General features: G+C 36.1%; 1 protein-coding gene across 1 annotated transcript in view; it reads right to left on the bottom strand.

The window, feature by feature from the left end:
* Positions 1 to 733: 733 nt before the first annotated feature.
* Chm (CHM Rab escort protein) overlaps positions 734 to 19,203 on the bottom strand; it is a 144,212-nt gene continuing 125,742 nt past the window's right edge. The window contains exons 14-15 of the mRNA XM_028782022.1: positions 16,546 to 16,706; positions 734 to 3,820 (exon numbers count right to left, since the gene is read on the bottom strand). Of these exons, the coding sequence (XP_028637855.1) occupies positions 3,629 to 3,820; positions 16,546 to 16,706 (353 nt within the window). The 3' untranslated portion in view covers positions 734 to 3,628. The remainder of the gene's footprint in view (positions 3,821 to 16,545; positions 16,707 to 19,203) is intronic.

Genomic DNA, 19,203 nt, shown 5'->3' with positions numbered 1-19,203 from the left:
TTATTTCTGCATACAAAGAACAGAAGCAAATATTCTTCTTACAGCAAATAAGCTGTTAGAGACTCAAACACGTAAGAGAAAAGCATTTCCAGTTTACATCACCAAACATGGAAAAACATTTTGGATTCACTTTCTCTAGAAGATGTGGAAGCAAGGTGTAGGAGATAAATGTACTGAAAAGTCATAGCTTATGCCTAACAGCCTCTGTACCACTAATCTCAGGATAAAGTACCATCTGCTTTTGCTTGATAGTGACTTTCGTACTGGCGTCTGCTGCTATGTAAATCAAAGCCATGCAAAATTTCATAGCTTTCCTTACAAATTTGCCACAGAGGGTAGGTGGATGCCTTGAAATTAAAACACATAGCTAACAACTATTTAAATATCAGTATAAAAGCAGAAAACTAACTCAGATCCAAGGCTGTCTTTCAGTTCTTGGTAGTTATACTTTTTAAGTGATGTCTGGGATTACTATTGTATAATAATCAAGATACATTAAGTCACTCTACTATTAAAGAATACTTATTAAGTTATGATCAGTACAAATACACATACAGAAGTGACTATAAACTAAGGAAAACTTCTACAAGGAGTGAAAGTGCTAGATAGTAGGTTACCTACAGTTAACATTATAGCAGGTACACTGCTAAGCAAAGTCTCTACCTCTGGGCTGTATCTCTAGCCCTATACACAAAATTCAAATATATATATATAAAAAAATAGGCCACTACAGTGGAAAGGCATTGAAAAGTCTTTATTTCCTCTGAAAATTCCCTGTTACAGTGTGCAAATTATTATATATTCATGCCTTTTTAAGTACATAAGAAGTTTTACTGAGCAAAAGACAAATTATTCAATACCAGTAGCAGTACATAAGTATTTGCAAGAAAATGGTTTTATTAATTCCTTTAAATGATTGCTACTATTAGGAACTAGATAACAATACTAGGGCAGACAATCCTAGAAACAATCCTGCCAGAAGTTAACAATTATCAACAATTAACATTGTAATTGTAAATATTATTTTAGACACGTTCACTATTCTAGAAGTTACCCATGACCATGGCCATTTTATTATATAAAAATAGAAACTGACATTTATTATATATGCTTCTTGAACAGGCACACCAACTAGAAAAAATATACAAAAGCAACGTAAGATTAGTTATTGGGTCTTATCACTTAAATTAATGATACCATTTTTGGTTTCCAGAAACAGGCATGCATATTTAAATACTTTCAACAAACAAGTAAAATTTTTTTGATATCAGCAACTTAAAAATTTTAAGTTACTGAAATATTTGCATTATGTAATAAAACAGCAATTGTATTCATATGACTTTAGACATGGTTTTACAACACAACCTTAAGGTTTGTTGTTGGTGTTGCTTTGAACTTAATACAGTAAAAACAAATATTTAGCAATAATTAAGAAAACATAAGAAAATGTTCTTCAAATGTTTAGAATGGCACTCTTTGAGGCAACAAGAAATAGGTCTAATTGTCTACAATTTTAAAAACAATTTTGTGGTATTGTAGCCATCATTAATCATATTCAGAAACTTTAATCATTTTAAAAATACATTCAGTAAATGACCTGGAAGAGAGATTCTTTTTTTTCCTGATTGCATCAAGAGGATGAAAAAAGTTACAGTATGCTCTGGGCCATGAAATAAAAAAAGTTTCTGTGTTGTTCTACAGTGTACACAGCTGAAGTGTTCAAAGGTGTCTAGGTTTTCTAACCTTATCTAGCCTAATAGTCTCTTTAGATAAATGTGCATGCTGCATTTAGGAAGCCTTAACTCTAAGATTATAACAAAGTATAACATTTTTACTGGTGCGACATAACTGTGATTGCATTCCAAGTTAACGTTCTCATCTAAGAGAAACTTTCATATTGCTGGTATGGAGAGGCAGAACCAGTACCTGGTGCATTATAGGTGCATACTTGGCATTTAGTGCATGCCCTAGGTGGGCTTTAGGAAACAACAGCTGACTTAAGAGCTGAAGCTTTGTGACAAAGTAGGTTATAAAGTTATTCTGTCCCTGATTTGTGTGACACTATAAAAAGGAAAGGAAACTCCAGAAAAGAAGAGGGCTGTACAGTGGGAGGTGCAAGCAGCCTGGGAGGAGCAGCCTGGGAGTCTGGGAAGTTTTTCCCATTTTCTCAATCCAATTCATTCTTCAGCAGTCAGCAAGAGCTATAGTCCTTGGATTTTTCCATTTCTTAAGAATCTGTGCTGGGAGCTTTAATATCTTCTCTGAAACCTGGCCAGGTCAGGAACAAGCTGCACATGGAGAATTCTGTGCTTTTCATTGGAGCCATGGCTCCCTGACAGAAAGCATTGGGTTTATTTATTGTTTACTTATTTACAGGCAGTTCTAGGTCTAAACTATTGCTCAAAGAAAGTAGACCATCAGAACTTAGAGACATTTAAATGTAGGCATTGCAAATAGGTTTTCTGTCAATGGATAGCCCTCATTTTTTTTAATGTAAAATGTCTATTACAGGTTATTAACTGTGAAATTCTTTCAGTTCTTCATGATTTAGTTGCCAGAAAAGGAATATGAATTTATAAAGTATTCCTAAGATTTCAAGAACCACGTTCCTGTTACTAATGAGTTTAAGAAACAGACTGGCATTCAAAAGTTACTGCAATAAATATAGCACTGTGATCATGAGGTTGGTTTGATATTTATCCACAGATAAATTAACAGTAAAGTTTCAAAACAGTATTTTCCAGAAGAACCATTCTAAGGATGGTGCTGCATTGATGTTCATAACTGCTCTATTATAGTAGGCATAATGTTTCACTTGATATCTGGAGAAACTGAAGATAATAAGTTCAACAATTTGTCTAATATTCTGAGTAACAGCTATGATCGGATTAGTTCTGTGGATAAGAAGTTAGTGCTTCAGTTAACTTGACTTAGTAGAATCCAAATGTTTGCTTGTATTCTTGTATTTCTTCATCTTTGAATTTTAGCCAATGTGTATATGATTTACATCCAAATCACTAATTACAGAGAAATTAAAATTAGCAAAATGTCTAAATACTTTAGTATTGACATATTCAGGTATTACCATAGAAAATAAAAACAGCTTTTACTCCAAATATAGGCTCCTTGCCAGATCATGATAGTTTAGCTTTACTCTACTGTATTTACATATGCTTTTATCTGTTATATCATACCCAGATTGAAAATATAATTCAAATAACTAAAATAAGTATGTGAGCTGACTCTCCAGATGTGACTTTCAACAAAAAAAGATCGCAAGTGGCAAACAAATTTATGTGAACACCACATAATCATTAATGATGCCTAGGATTGCTTTCACATCATAACTTCATTTCTGGGAATCAGTCCTTTTATATTTTTCACTTGCTAATCTCACAGGTTGGTATGTTAAAACAGGCAATTTAATGTGCTTTATAAGTGTTTTATGTTTCTGCAAATGCCCTCTTTGAAGAAAATTCCTTTTTGGATTTCTGAGACTTGATTCTTCTAATTTTCCCAAATAAATTGGTTGTTGATTTTAAAAATATTTTAAATATTCCTTCTATCACGAAGACTGTGAAGGCAAGAGGAATTTCCAAAGTAGGATGTTAAGCATGATGCATATCCACTATTCAGAGGGCTCTTCTGAGTTTTCCAGGACTGTACTTTCCTTGGGAGTCTCTGAGTTGGTTTCTTGTATGACACTGGATTCTGAAACTTCTTGTTGTGAGCTGTCTCCATCAAGAATAATATCCTCAGGATTTGGTGGGGCTGGACAGAAGTCTTCATTTGGGCAGATTTGCTGGAAAAGTGTTTCTGCCTAGCCAAAGATGTAAGGAAAAATTATTTTTTACATATCAGCAGCTTAAATATATGTGTATTTGTGGTGTTATCTAAATAAAAACAGTATCCTTAAAAATTAATGTAATCAGGTTTTAACAAGTACACGTGACTGAGCTTAGCAGTACAATATAAGAGAATAAAAAAGAAAACATGATGCTAATAATAAGCAAATAGTAAATGTGGCAAGTGACAATAACCCACCTCACAGTTAGCTAAATATCTGTGTCACAATAGGAAACGTCTACTCTTGGCAACTGGTGAGAAAGTTAAATTATAAGGTGGTTAAGAACATAATGGTTTCCTACATTGCTCCGCTTTCTTCATAACGCACATACAAAGTCCTCTATTTGGCTAAAACTTGACCATCTATAGTCCAAAGGTCCAACCTAGACCACCTTTTGCTTTTGTAAATAAAGTTTTATTGGAACACAGTTGACATTAGACTACCTACTATCTACAGCTGTTTTTTTTTTTCTCTTTAATGGCAGAGTTGAAGAGCTGTAACAAAGAGTACACAAGCTTTACAACTTACAATATTCAGCATCTGGATACCTTCACCAGATGAGTTTGGTGGAAGGATAATAACAGAAACTTTGTGTATAATGTGTGCATATACAAGTGCCACAGCATACATGTAGAGACTAGAAAACAACTTCTAGGAGTTGGTTCTCTCCTTCTGACTTGGCTTCTAGGATTCAAGCTCAGGTTGTCAGACTTTCATGGTAAGTACCTTTACCCATAGAGCCATTTTTTTTTTGCATTTAATGTTTCCCAGGACATATAAGACATATTACAAACCATAATAAAAGCTCAATTTCAGGAACAGAACACTTCAGGACCCAAAATTGAAATAAGGTAAATGCATCTTAACCCAGGTCATGGAGAGCTATGAATTGTTTTGGTTACCTGATGATAGACAGAGCTGGTGTCAAAGAGGCCAAAGGGGATTCGATGCACATTTGCATGAATACTTCCCAGGTCTGTAGCTGGGATAACAGTTATAAGCTCTTACACCTGATTTCAAAACGTCCCTCTGTGGTTCCTCTTCTATCAAGAGCTCCCACTTGCATACAATTATCCAACAATTAACCCAACTGATAATACTAAGAATACAAACAGGGTCCAAGCTTAACCTTCCTTCTGGCTCACTTCCCCACCTGGGCCAGATCAGAGGCCTAGCAGATACCTGCCTAAACACCTGCCTGTGAGCCTCGCAGGAGGTCCACACTAACCAAGGGCACAGGTAAGAATTTTGCCCAAATACCCATGCCAGCTTGGACACCCACACAGCTCAGCTGATGCAGGACTTACACCCACCTCCAAACTCTACCTTCCTTTCTCTCCCAATTCCCCACCGATGCCAGAGCCCGAAACCAGCCAGAATGCTACAGCCTGTGAACCTCCCAGGAGGTCCAAAGTAACCAAGGGTACAGGAAGTCCACAGTAACCAGGGACACAGGAGGCCTGCTCTAACCAGAGACACAAGAGGCACACACTAACCAGAGACAACACTGCCTCCCTGCCCAACTCTAATTCAGGTCACAGAGCTCTATCTGCCTCCAAGGAGGCCAGCTCCAGTCAGAGACACCCAGGCCAGTTAATACCAGAGAGATCCAGATGGCTAGATGCAAGCCCAAGATCATAAGTGAAAGAAACCAGTGCAATTTGACACCATCAGAACTCAGTTCTTCCACCACAGTAAGCCCTGGCTAGCCTAACATGCATGAGAACCAAGATATTGACCTAAAATCTCAACTCATGAAGATGATAGAGGCCTTTCAAGAAGATATAAAAAACTCCCTTAGAGATATACAGGCAAAACACAGGCAAACAGGTAGAAGCCCTTAAGGAAGAAACAAATCCTTTAAAGAAATACAGGAAAATATAATCAAGCAGGTGAATGAATTGAACAAAAGGGTCCAAGAACTAAAAATAGAAATAGAAACAATAAAGAATACACAAAGGGAGGCAACCCTGGAGATGGACAACTTAGGAAAGAGATCAGGAGTTACAGATGCAAGCATCACCAACAGACTACAAGACATAGAACAGAGAATTTCAGGTGTAGAAGATACTACAGAAAATACTAACACTTTGGTCAAAGAAAATACAAAGTGTAAAAAGCTCCTAACCCACAATATCCAGGAAATTAAGGACACAATGGAAAGATCAAACTTAAGAATAAAAGGAATAGAAGAGGGTGAAGAATCCCAGGTCAAAGGGCCAGAAAACATCTTCAACAAAAATCATAGAAGAAAACTTCTAAAGAAAGAGATGGCCATAAATGTAAAAAATCAAAAAAAAAATCCTCTTGTCATATAAAAATCAAAACACTAAATAAATGCACAAAACAAAGAAAAATATTAAAAGCTGTAAGACAAAAATACCAAGTAACATATAAATGCAGACATATCAGAATAATATCAAACTTCTCAACAGAGACACTAAAATCCTAGACTGATGTAATTCAGATATGAAGAGAACATAAATGCCCGCCCAGGATACTATATAACAGGCAAAATTTTCAATAATCATAGATAGAGAAACCAAGATATTCCATGACAAAACAAAATTTAAACAATATCTTTCTACTAGTCCAGCCCTAGAGAGGATAATGGAACAAAATCTCCAATACAAAGAGGGTAACTCCAAGAAAACACAAGAAATTAAACATCTCACAAGAAACCGAAAAGAAAAGAATCATGCATACATAATACTATCTCCAGAAAACAACACTAACAAGAGCTAACAATTATCTGTCTTTAACATCTCTCGACATCAATGGAATCAATTCCCCAATAAAAAGACAGAGGCTAACAGACTGGATATATAAACAGGACCCTGCATTGTGCTGAATCCAAGAAACACACCTCAGGAACCAAGACAAATTCCACCTCAGGCTAAAGAGCTGGAAAATAGTTTTCCAATCAAATGGTCCCAAGAAATTGGAGCAGCCATTCTAATATCCAATACAATAGACTTTCAATCAAAAGTTATTAAATGAGATGGGGAAGGACACTTCATACTCTTCAAAGGAAAAATCCACTAAGATGAACTCTCAATTCTGAACATCTATGCTGCAAATGCAAGGGCACACACATAAAAGAAACTTTACTAAAGCTCAAAGCACACATTACACCTCACATAATTAATAGTGGGAGATTATTAACAACCCACTCTGAACAATGGATAGATCATGGAAACAGAAACTAAACAGAGACACAGTGAATCTAAGAGAAGTTATGAACCAAATGGATTTAACAGATATCTATAGAACACTTCATCATAAAACAAAAGACTATACCTTCTTCTCAGCACCACATGTTACCTTCTCCAAAGTAGACCATATAATTGATCACAAAACAGGCCTTAACAGATACAAGAAGACTGAAATAATCACATGCTTCCTATCAAATGATCACCATGGACTAAGGCTGGTCTTCAATAACAACAAAAACAACGGAAAACCCACATACATGTGGAAACTGAACAACATTCTACTCAATAATGACTTGGTCAAGGAAGAAATAAAGAAATTAAAGACTTTTTAAAATTTAATGAAAATGTAGGCACATCATACCAAAACTTATAGGAAACAATGAAAACAGTGCTAAGAGAAAAACTCATACCTCTAAGTGCCTACAAAAAGAAACTGGAGAGAGCAAACACTAACAACCTGACAGCACATCTGAAAGTTCTAGAACATAAAAAGCAAATACTCCCAAGAGGAGTAGACTGCAGGAATTAATCAACCTCAGGGCTGAAATCAACCAAGTAAAAATAAAAAGAACTATACAAAGAATCAACAAAACCAGGAGCTGGTTCTTTGAGAAAATCAACAAGATATATAAACCTTTAGCCAGAATAACCAGAGGGCACAGAGACAGTATCAAGACTAATTCAGAAATGACGAGGGAGACATAACAACAGAAATTGAGGAAATTTAAAAAATCATTAAAAACCCTATACTTAATAAAACTGGAAAATTTGGATGAAATGGACAATTTTCTAGACAGATAGTAGGTTCCAAAGTTAAATCAGGAGCAGATAAACCATCTAAACAGTTCCATAACTCCTAAAGAAATAGCAGCAGTCATTAAAAGTCTTCCCACCAAAAAAGCCCAGGACCAGATGGTTTTAGTGCAGAATTCTATCAGACCTTCAAGGAGACCAATTCTCTTCAAACTATTCAACAAAATAGAAACAGAAGGAACACTACACAATTCATTCTATGAAACCACAATTATGCTCATACCTAAACCACACAAAGACTCAACAAATAAAGAGAACTTCAGACCAATCTCCCTTATGAATATTGATGCAAAAATACTCAATAAAATTCTTGAAAGCCAAATGCAAGAAAATATCCAAAAAAAAAAAATCATCCAGCAGGATCAAGTAGGCTTTATCCCAGGAATGCAGGGATGGTTCAATATATGAAAATCCATCAATGTAATCCACTATATGAACAAACTCAAAGAAAAAAACCCATATGATCATCTCACTAAATGCTGAGAAAACATTTGACAAAATTCAACACCCCTTCATGGTAAAAGTCTTGGAAAGATCAGGAATCAAGGCCCATGCCAAAACATAAGTAAAAGCAATATACAGCAAATCAGCAGCCAACATCAACCTAAATGGAGAGAAACTTGAAACAATCCCACTAAAATCAGTGACTAGACAAGGCTACCCGCTATCTCCCTACCTATTCAATATAGTACTCTAAGTCTTAGAGCAATTAGAAAACAAAAGGAGGTCAAAGGGATACAAATTGGAAAGGAAGAAGTCAAAATATCACTATTTGCAGATAATATGATTGTATACTTAGGTGACCACAAAACTTCCACCAGAGAACTCCTAAACCTGATAAACAACTTCAGGAAAATGACTAGATAGAAAATTAACTCAAACAAACCAGTAGCCTCTCTATACTCAAAGGATAAAGAGGCTGAGAAAGAAACTAGGGAAATGAGACCCTTCACAATATTCACAAATTATATAAAATTTAATATATCTAACCAAGCAAGAGAAAGATCTGTATGACAAGAACTTCAAGTCTTTGAAGAAATTGAAGAAGATCTCAGAAGATGGAAAGATCTCCCATGCTCATGGATTGGCAGGATTAATATAGTAAAAATGGTCATCTTGCTGAAAGCAATCTACAGATTCAATGCAATCTCCATCAAAATCCCAACTCAATTCTTCATAGAGTTAGAAGGAGCAATCTGCAAATTCATTTGGAATAACAAAAAACCCAGGATAGGAAAAACTATTTTCAACAATAAAAGAACTTCCAGGGGAAACATCATCCTCGATTTAAAGCTGTACTATAGAGCAATAGTGATAAAAACTGCATGGTATTGGTACAGAGACAGGCAAGAATATCAATGGAATAAAATTGAAGAGCCAGAAATGAGTCCACACACCTATGGTCACTTGATCTTTGACAAAGGAGCTAAAACCATCCAGTAAGAAAAAGACAGCATTTTTAACAAATGGTGCTGGTCCAACTAGAGGTAAACATGTAGAAGAATGCAAATTAATCCATTCTTATCTCCTTGTACAAAGCTCAAGTCCAAGTGGATCAAGGACCTCCAACATAAAACCAGATACACTGAAACTAAAAGAAGAGAAATTGGGGAAGAGCCTGGAACACTTGGGCACAGGGGAAAAGTTCCTGAACAGAATACCAATAATTTATACTCTATGATCAAGAATTGACAAATGGGACCTCATAAAATTGCAAAGTTTCTGTAAGGCAAGGACACTGTCAATAGGACAAAGCAGCGACCAGAGTTCACGAAGAAGGAAGACCAAAGTGTGGGTATTTCAGTCCTTGTTAGAAGGAGTAACAAAATACTCAAGAGAGCAAATAGGGAGACAAAGTGTGGAGCAGAGACTGGAGGAGGGGGCATCCAGAGACTGCCCTACTTGGGTATCCATCCCATGGGCAGTCACCAAACCTGGACACTGTTGTGGATGCCAGGAAGTGCTTGCTGGCAGGAGCCTGATATAACTGTCTCCTGAGAGGCTCTGAGAGAGCCTGACATATACACAGGTGGATGCTCACAGCTAACCATTGAATTGATCATGGGGTACCCAATAGAGGAGTTAGAGAGAAGACTGAATGAGCTGAAGGGGCTTTCGACCCTATGGGGAGAAGGGCAATACCAACCAACCAGAGGTCCCATGGTCTCAACCACCAGCCTGGGAGCACATAGGGAGGGACCCATAGCTCCAGCTGTATATGTAGTGGAGGATGGCCTTGTGAGGCATCAGTGCAAGAGGAAGTCCTTGGTCCCCTGAAGGCTGGATGCCCCAGTGTGGGGGAATTTGAGGTCGAGGAGGTAGGATTGGGTAGATGGGTGAGGGCATACCTCCATAGAAGCAGGAGGAGGGAGATGGGATAAGGGGTTTCTGGGGGTGGGGTAGGGAAATGGGATAACATCTGAAACGTGAATAAATAAAATATCCAATTTAAAAAATAAGAAATTCTGAAAAATCAAGCTTTTAATTTGTATACTGATAGCCAATGGTTTACAATTACTTAGAACTGTTCTGTTTTTAGATACTGCTAATTCTCAAATTTTGTAATTACTTATGCACATACAACTCAATTTAAGAGAACATTCTGTTCCTTAGCTTTATAGGACATTTAAGAGCTTATACTGGATTGCTTGGACCACTTAGGGCAATGCCAAAGGAGATTTGTATACCAGGGAGATTACAGGCTTTACACAGGAACAGTTATCCAAACAATCTCATTCTTTACATCATCAAAATAGTAATAGCTTCAGACAACAATTTGGTATTTCTAGGGAATGTGCACATCAAATTGTAAAGACTTGTCCTGAATGTCCTCAGTTTCTACCTGTATCACCTAATGGTGTTAATCCTCAAGGACTCATACCTAATCAATTATAGATGTTACTCATATTTCTGATATTGGACAATAAAAATATGTACATGTGACTATTGACACCCTCTCAAGCTTTCTAGTTGCAACTGCTTTAAAAGGAGAAACAATTAGAAATGTAATGAACTACTGACTACATAGTTTTTCTATGTTGGCTGTTCCAAATCAGATCAAAACAGATAATGGAACTGATTTTTTGTCAACAATTTAATATTACAGGGATTTCTTATAATCCTCAAGGACAAGTTATTGTGGAATGGGCCAAGGAAACTTTAAAACAATATCATCATAAAATAAAAAAGGGGGAAGTATATCCCTGTGCACCACAAATTTATTTACATGTTCTTTTCATTTAAAAAAAAATTTTTGAGGTTTTTCGAGACAGGGTTCTCTGTGTAGTCCTGGCTGTCCTGGAACTCACTGTGTAGACCAGGCTGGCCTCGAACTCAGAAATCTGCCTGTCTCTGCCTCCCAAGTGCTAGGATTAAAGGTGTGTGCCACCAATGCCCGGCTATTTTAAATTTTTAAAAAAATTTGGATGCCAAGGAACTTTCTGCTGAGTATCTATGGAACCCAACAACTAGGCATACTTATGCCTAGGTGAAAAGGAAGGATCCACTTACTGGCATATGGCATGATTCCAATTAGGTATTAAATATGGGGAAGTGGGCATGTTTGTGTTTTTTTTTCTGCAGGATACTGAAGGAGCATGGTGGCTTCCAGATTGATTGGTGATACATGCTAATGCTGAGACAAAGAATAATGCTGACCTGTGAGTTTGCTGAGTGCCCTCACAATGGTGACTGGGAAGCTGTATTGGACATATGTTCCTGACCCATCTTTGCTTTCCTATATCCCAGATGGGACAAGCTGCCTTGCCTCCAGCTTTTATACCTTGTGGGACAGAGAATAAAAAAGAGAAGTTATAATGACATGTATTTTTCTTAAATATGACCAGCTATTTGGACTCAATCATGGACTGGTCTAGAAATCAATCCAATATTGGAAATAACAGTCTTCATTTGGAAGGCTGGTTCTGGACATTTTCAGAGAAATATATGGAAATTAGCTGCAGTTCTGTATGATGTTATGTTAGCAAGAGATAAAGTTGGGACAGGATCTGGATTTCAAACAAGTGTTAGTGCATGTGTTAAGGCTCTTTTTTTAATTGTCATGTTAAAATGACTTTTGTTTCTTCTACAGCATTTAATGTAAGTTGTACTAATTGTACACTTTCTAATTGTGTTAATGTGTTGAAACCTGGCATGTCTGTTATGGGGATCTATCAACCAGGTTTTTGTTTTTATTGCCCTGAGTATCACAAGACCTTGGCATTCTGAATAAAGCTTCCAAGTACTAGAAGAAGTGAGTCAGGCCTTAAGCAGTAGCAAGAGGCTAGTGGGCTTGATTACTGCTGGTATAACAGCTTTATAATTACATTAATTGTTAGCATCACTGCTTCTGCAATTGCTTTGACACAAGAAGTTAAGATAGCTACTTTTGTTAACCATTTAGCAAAAATGTTACTAATATGATGAGTATACAAGAAGATTTAGATAGGCATGTGGAACAATGGATTGTTAATCTATTCAAATTATTCGAAGGAGGTTTAGGATGAAAGGCTAAGGAGCCATGCCAAATGCCAATGGATCTGTATTTTTTCTAAAATTTACAATGATAGTCATTATAATTAGGAAAATGTTTAAAGATACTTGCATGGTATTTGGAATAATTTCAACACCTCTCTAGATGTTTTAACTTAGCATAGTGAGATTATGAATTAAAAGAATGCTGCTCTGCTGAGCATTGATGTGGCAGATAATGCTGATAACATTACCCATGACCTGAGATCAGTATTTCTATTTTGGTCAAGCTTCAAGAATGGCATATATAGCTTAATCATGCTAGTCCTTTTTTGTCCTGGGAATACTTTTATTCCTGCCCATCGTGTTAAAGCTTGTCTTTAACAACATCAACATGTTGGCAGCCAAAGTACATGGCTTGAACCTGAAAATGGACCCCCAGATGAAGTTATTAATTTAACAGGCTAGCAAGCCAAGGAAAGGTAAGATTCTGCACACAGTCTTACCACCCTAAGATAGAAGTGCATTCCTCTTGATAATACATATTCCATGAAGGGTAAGGAAGGGATTCTTGTCAGAATGACCTAAGACAGGCTCAGTCTTGTTTATGAAATAAAAAAGAGGGAGATGTGGAGAACTTTTGGGGCTTCTTGGCCAGATTGGCCAAGGACAAGAAAATGGGCTTCAGGCAGGAATCTGACATTTCCTTAGAGCAAAGAAGTAATTTCAGGCAGGAATATAAATCTTAGGCTAGAACAAAGAAGTAGGCTTCAGGCTTGAAAATGACTTTGGCCTAGGACAGGGTAGTAGGCTCAAATATTTTGGTCATCCTGACAAGCCCTTAGAAACAGTGATCATGGGAGTGTTCACAGGATCTGTTATTGTCTTGCTCATTCTTTGACTATCTGTGTTTATTTTCTTGCTTGTTCTTTGATTATTTGCATCTATTGTATTGCTAGTTCCTCAACCTAGAACTGACGTTAATACTTGCATGCAATTAAAATGGTATAAAAGTAGACTGGGAAAAAAAAAAGAAGTGAAAAAGAGTGTTATTCCATAGGAAGATCAGCAATCTCAACTAACCCAGACACCTGTGAGCTCCTAGAGACTGAGCCACAAACTTGGCAGCATACACAGGCTGGCCTGAGGCCCCTGGTATGCATTTATATTTATATATATATATATATGTATATGTACACACACACACACACACACACACACACACACACATACACACACACACATATACAAGGCAGTTATGTATATATATGTGTATGTATATATACATATACATACACATATATATACATATATGTATATCTCAGATGACTGCCTTGGTCTTGCCTCAGTATGAGAAGATGAGCCTAATCTTAGAGTGACTTGAGGCTCCAGGCAAGGGGGAAGGCCTGGTTAGGGAGGGGAGGGAGAATAACCACTTGGATGTAAGAGGGAGGAGGAATATGATAAGGGGCTGTGGGAGGGTGGTACCAGCAGTGGGGCAATAGCTGGAATGTAAATAAATAAAATAATTAAAAAGTAAAATAAAACCTTCATCTTTACAGTTGGTGTATTCTTCTGGCTCATACCATAATCCACTTCTATGCTACTCTCAGTAGGATTTATGGAAAAACTTTCTTTATGCCATTTCCCAGCTTAAAACCACCCTGTTACTGACAAGAGGAAAGCCACAGTTCTAACTATTCTCTGCCACTTCTTTCAAGCTCTAGCTCTCCAATGCTTTGCTTTACTAACAAGTGGTTGTTTGGACTTTATAATATTTATATCCTGTGCAGGTCAAGATGCTATTGACTCTACCTGTACCCTCTGCCTGTCTTTGATTTGAATGGAGCATGTTCCTCATCTATTATTGTGTTTCACTGTAGAAGGTTTTCATTACCACTACAAGTATTTGAACTGGTGGCTTCTAAGGACAGATCAGGTAGGTAGCCAAATCAATGTGTAGGTCTTCTGTACATCTTAAAATCATAAGCTGTCACATATGTATACAAGAAAGTCAAACTACATACTCAGTCTCTATGCACTAACAAGAAAGCAAAGGTGCAAAATTTCCAAATGCTAAAATGTAGAATTTTATTTGAAAAAAGAAAAATATTACATCTCTGCAGGGGCCTGTATTTCTACACAGATAAAGCCATGATAATATTCTCAGAGCTTTCATGAATATCCTTATTCAGTAAGCAGAAGTTGCCAATAGTTGATTGAGATAACCACATGATGATATATTTGAATTAGCTCAATTTATCTGAACAAACTGGCAACTTATAAACCTTATTGATGTTTTTTAAAAGAAAGCATATTTTTTCTCAAGTGATTATATGATATAACATGTTAATGAGCACACAAATGAACATTAATGCTGTTTTCTTCATTATATTTCATATAACCTATGAAAGTTATCTTTTGTAATGCAAATCACTGCATACAATTGCACTTTAAAGGTAATCTTCTAGTATGCAGGATATAGATCACAAAAGTGCTTGCATTATAAGTCATTTTCTTTACTCAGGAAAAAAATCTCAACCTAAGCTAACTGACTGAAAGCTTTGTTTTGAAAATTTCATCTTTTAAGAAAACTGGGCTACCAATGTATAAATGAAGTTACTAACTTAATTTGCAAATGCAAATCCCCAGCCATGGGCAAGAGTTGTAAATCCCTGGTCATTTGACATCATTTAGGGCCTAGAATGATTTTCTAGGACCAATATTAGACTCTAAAGATAAAATATAAAATATTATGACAAAAGTCTGTACCACTGTTCATAGCATTGCTGCTGTGACTACAAAACACTGTTAAAAAAAAAAACCCAAACAAATAAAGTTACATTATGAACAGATTCTAGCTACTGGTAGGAATATAATTGAATCCATGTCACCTGTGGTCTTATAGTCATTCCCCTCCCCATAAACCTCAGGGAACTGCAGAAGACTGGGTGGAAGGAAGATTGGGCAAATAGCTGTGAAATACTATCTTGCAAGGAAGAAAAAAATAGTCATGACAACCATGAACTCACAGCAGCTGTGTTCACAGTTGAGCCCACATAATTGTCAGGTATGGAAGAAGATGGGACTCAGGTGATCTACCACAGTGCTGAGCTACCAGATGCAGAGTATCTCTTTGTATATACAGTAGTCCATGCTCTCAAAATTAGTTTCAAACTTAGAGTCACATACTTGGCCCTAATAAAACTATGTGAGGGCATTAAACCAAATCAAAACTAGTAAATAGGGGGATGAAATTCATTGTGTGTGTGTGTGTGTGTGTGTGTGTGTGTGTGTGTGATTACTGATAGGGTTGGCAAGGAAATTGCAATGAACAGATGAAGAATAATCAGAATACATAATGTACACACATGAAATTACAAAAAAGTCAGAACTTACTAAAAATACAAAGATAGTATTAAATTATCTACTTGTTGATTCAAACATGGATGTGCCAAAAGCCTCTGAGAAAAGTATACATGTTTGTCTCAAAACACAACTTCTCTTCTTTTCTTCCTATCTAGGTAAAAAATGTGTATTCAAATGTGCCCTAAGAATCTTCTACTTAGTGGAATCATAGTGTGCTTTGGCACCTGGAAAAAGCATGTACTTTGTCACAGCTCTACCTAGGACTTGCCCACTTGGATTTAACATACTTCGTGGCAACTATAAAGGCAGTTTTGAGTTTAGTCTGAAACTTAGTCTCAAACTAGCACTGGTTTGAGTCAAAACATTTATGGTGTTATGTTAATTATGTAAAATAAAATTATTCATTTTTCCAAGATTAAGAAATGCATCAAATCACTGTAAAATTATATATTATATACTTTGCTAGTTATATCCTTTTAGAAATGGCTAAAGTTATTGGAGGTTAACATCTATGCTTTCAAAATATGCACCAATAATCCATCTGTTTATATTAGAATATTTAAAAATACTGGCACTTAAATTCATTTTAAGAACATATATATTTCTAACAATGTCATTCTTTATTCTCATAGTACTACACATAAATAAGCCTTTACAATTCCTTCTATAATTCAAGGAAGTGAAATATCTGATAAAGTATATTTAAGGTACGGCTGCAGTTCAAGGTAGTTCTTTTACCTCCTCCTAGGAGGACAACTCACTCCCCCCAACCCCCATGTATCCTAGCACATCAGTTTCTTAATACAAAGCTGAGGAACATCAATATCTTACCTGTTTGACTGCATTATCATTTCCTAGACCACAGTCAGGGCCAGAGCACACATAGACATTGGATGGTAAATCATTGTAACAATCTCTGCTGATATCTGATGAGTCTCTCATATTGAAGTAGAGTGCCCAGAGAATTCTTGGCTTTTGAACCTGTTCATTTTCTAATGGTAGAAATAAATTTTATTACATTGAAAAACATAATTTACTATATTATGTGACCAAATACCAATAAAGCCATAATTAGACTTATAGTAAAGAAGACATTTATATATAAGCACTTAGTGAATGTGAAAATAAAAACTCTAAGGTAAGTATATGATATTTCAAACAATGAAAGCTTTTCAATCCAGCACAAGTTAGATTTAAAAAATGATTTTGAAAGGTTGGCAAGACGGCTCAGCAGGTTAAGGCATTGGTTACCAAGCCTGAAGACTAGTGTGCAATTGCTGGGACTCACATGATGAATGGAGAGAAAGAACCATTGAATTGTCCTTTCACAAAATGTGCAGTGTTGCATGCATATGCACAAACAAATAAAGACAACAAAATATTAAAGTTCCTACAATCATACCCACCCTTAAATTATCTCCCAAGTGAAAAGATAGCATAAATCATGTTTCACATAGAAAAACAACTTAATACACTATATAGTAACTTATTACATATGAGATGTTAATTATATTAAAAAGACATTATTTAGACTAAGCAAACACATAGTGACTAGAGGGAATTAATGGTTACTCAGAGGTCAGGAAGAGGGATTGGTAACAAAGGTCAGGTGGCTGTTGATGGGTATGGAGTTTCGTTGGCAGAGGCCAGAAGTAGAAACATTTTATATTTCTTTCTACAGATGTTTAGACAGTTCTGTGAATATACCTTTTAAAACTTGGAGTTTTCACCTGAAATGTGAAAATGTTGTCATATATGAATGATGTCTCTAAAATAGTATTTAAAATAGCATGCACAGAATTCAAAATGATATATTCTAACACTCACTTTAAAGCCGTATGTTATTGGATCAAAAAATTAATGGGAACCAACAAACAAAAACAATTAGCAAAAAATGAGGCCAAAAGGTTAAATGTCATCTCTCATTTAACAGCAGGCATCCATTGTGTACAGTAAGTAGTGACAGAGGAACTGGGGGACATATAGGTAGAGTAGACTTAGTTCTGATTCTCCCGTTTTCAAAATTTTCCCCTAATACAGGGACTGGTACACAAAAGACATTCACTAAGTAATTTAGGAATTGATTTTAATCCTATTGTCAATAATCAAAATATCAATTGTTTATTGAAAGGTCCAGTCTTGTTAGCCTCAATTCCTGCAGCCTATTTCTTATTATAGTGATGATCATTTCTCTGCCTCTTTTCTTTTAAAATGCTATAATTAAATTATCATTCATTGAAGAAGAAAATATTGCTGTTAATATATACTGACTATAGTTTTCTCCGGCTCAAATTCAAATTCTGCATAACCATAATACAAAAAAATGTTTAAGACAGTAGTCCAAGTATGTAAGACACAGTCTGAAACATAAAGACAATATTAAAGGTATAATTATCCAATTATTGTTCTTACTGAATTAGTAAATGATGTAGAATGATTTTTAGCTAAATATGCTATTCAGTTAATCAGAATTCCCTAGTCCCCAGGATAAATACATTTTATTTAATTTAAACTATCTCTACTGTAGGGAGAGCAAATATGCCATTTCTCTGTTTGTCCTGGACAACTGATAATTATTAGTGGGAAAAGATAAGAGACTGAGTGAAAGAAGTGATCTTCTAAGGAGTCTTATTTTTATTTAACATTTTTACATTTTATTTATTTTATATGGGTAGGTAGATGTTTTAGCTGCCTTTATGTCTGTGCATCAGGTGCATGTATGGTGTTTTAGGAAGGTAAAAGATGGTATGCAATCCCCTAAGAACTGAGTTACAGGCAATAGTGAGCTGCCATGTGGGGCTAGAAATTGAAGCTAGGTTCTTAGGAAAAGCGGACACTCTTAACCACTGAGCCCTCTCTCCAGCTTCATATCTCTTTCTGATGTTAAGATTTGAGTTTGAAGTACCACTAGTTCATGGAGGTGCACAGTAAGTGGCAAAAATTACTTAGCAACAAAAGAATGCAAGAAACTGATATGTTGCAACTAAAATCATGTGATTTTTATTAAACTGACTGGTGAGTTTAGCTTCACAAAACTGTAAGAATTTACTTATAAACACCACCTACAAGTCATGCATCAAATATCACAGGGATATGCCACCTAAATGTGATGGCATCAAACACTGCAGCAAGGAAGTGAGCTAAGGTATGGAATGTCTTTAGTGGGGCCCAGGGCATGTCTAGATATATATTAGGTGAGCCTGTCTTATAGTCACAGGACAGCTTTCATTCAATACAAGATGGGGCAAATGAATAGTCCAACAGAGTTTAGGGAAGAGATTTCACAAAGGTTAAAGCTTTGACAAAAAACTATGAGGAAAGTGAAAATTCACATAGCCTGAAGATCAATGGTCTGGATACAAGGGAGCCATCAAGCTTTGACCTTAGAACCTTCCAAGATAAAGTAATTGCTTCATCTTTCTTGTAGGTCAGCTGGAGGCAGAGAGAGAGAGAGAGAGAGAGAGAGAGAGAGAGAGAGAGAGAGGGAGT

Source organism: Grammomys surdaster, unplaced genomic scaffold (genome assembly GCF_004785775.1).
Source record: "Grammomys surdaster isolate TR1022 unplaced genomic scaffold, NIH_TR_1.0 61, whole genome shotgun sequence".
Taxonomy (NCBI): Eukaryota; Metazoa; Chordata; class Mammalia; order Rodentia; family Muridae; genus Grammomys; species Grammomys surdaster.
This window is presented reverse-complemented; position numbering and strand designations above follow the sequence as displayed.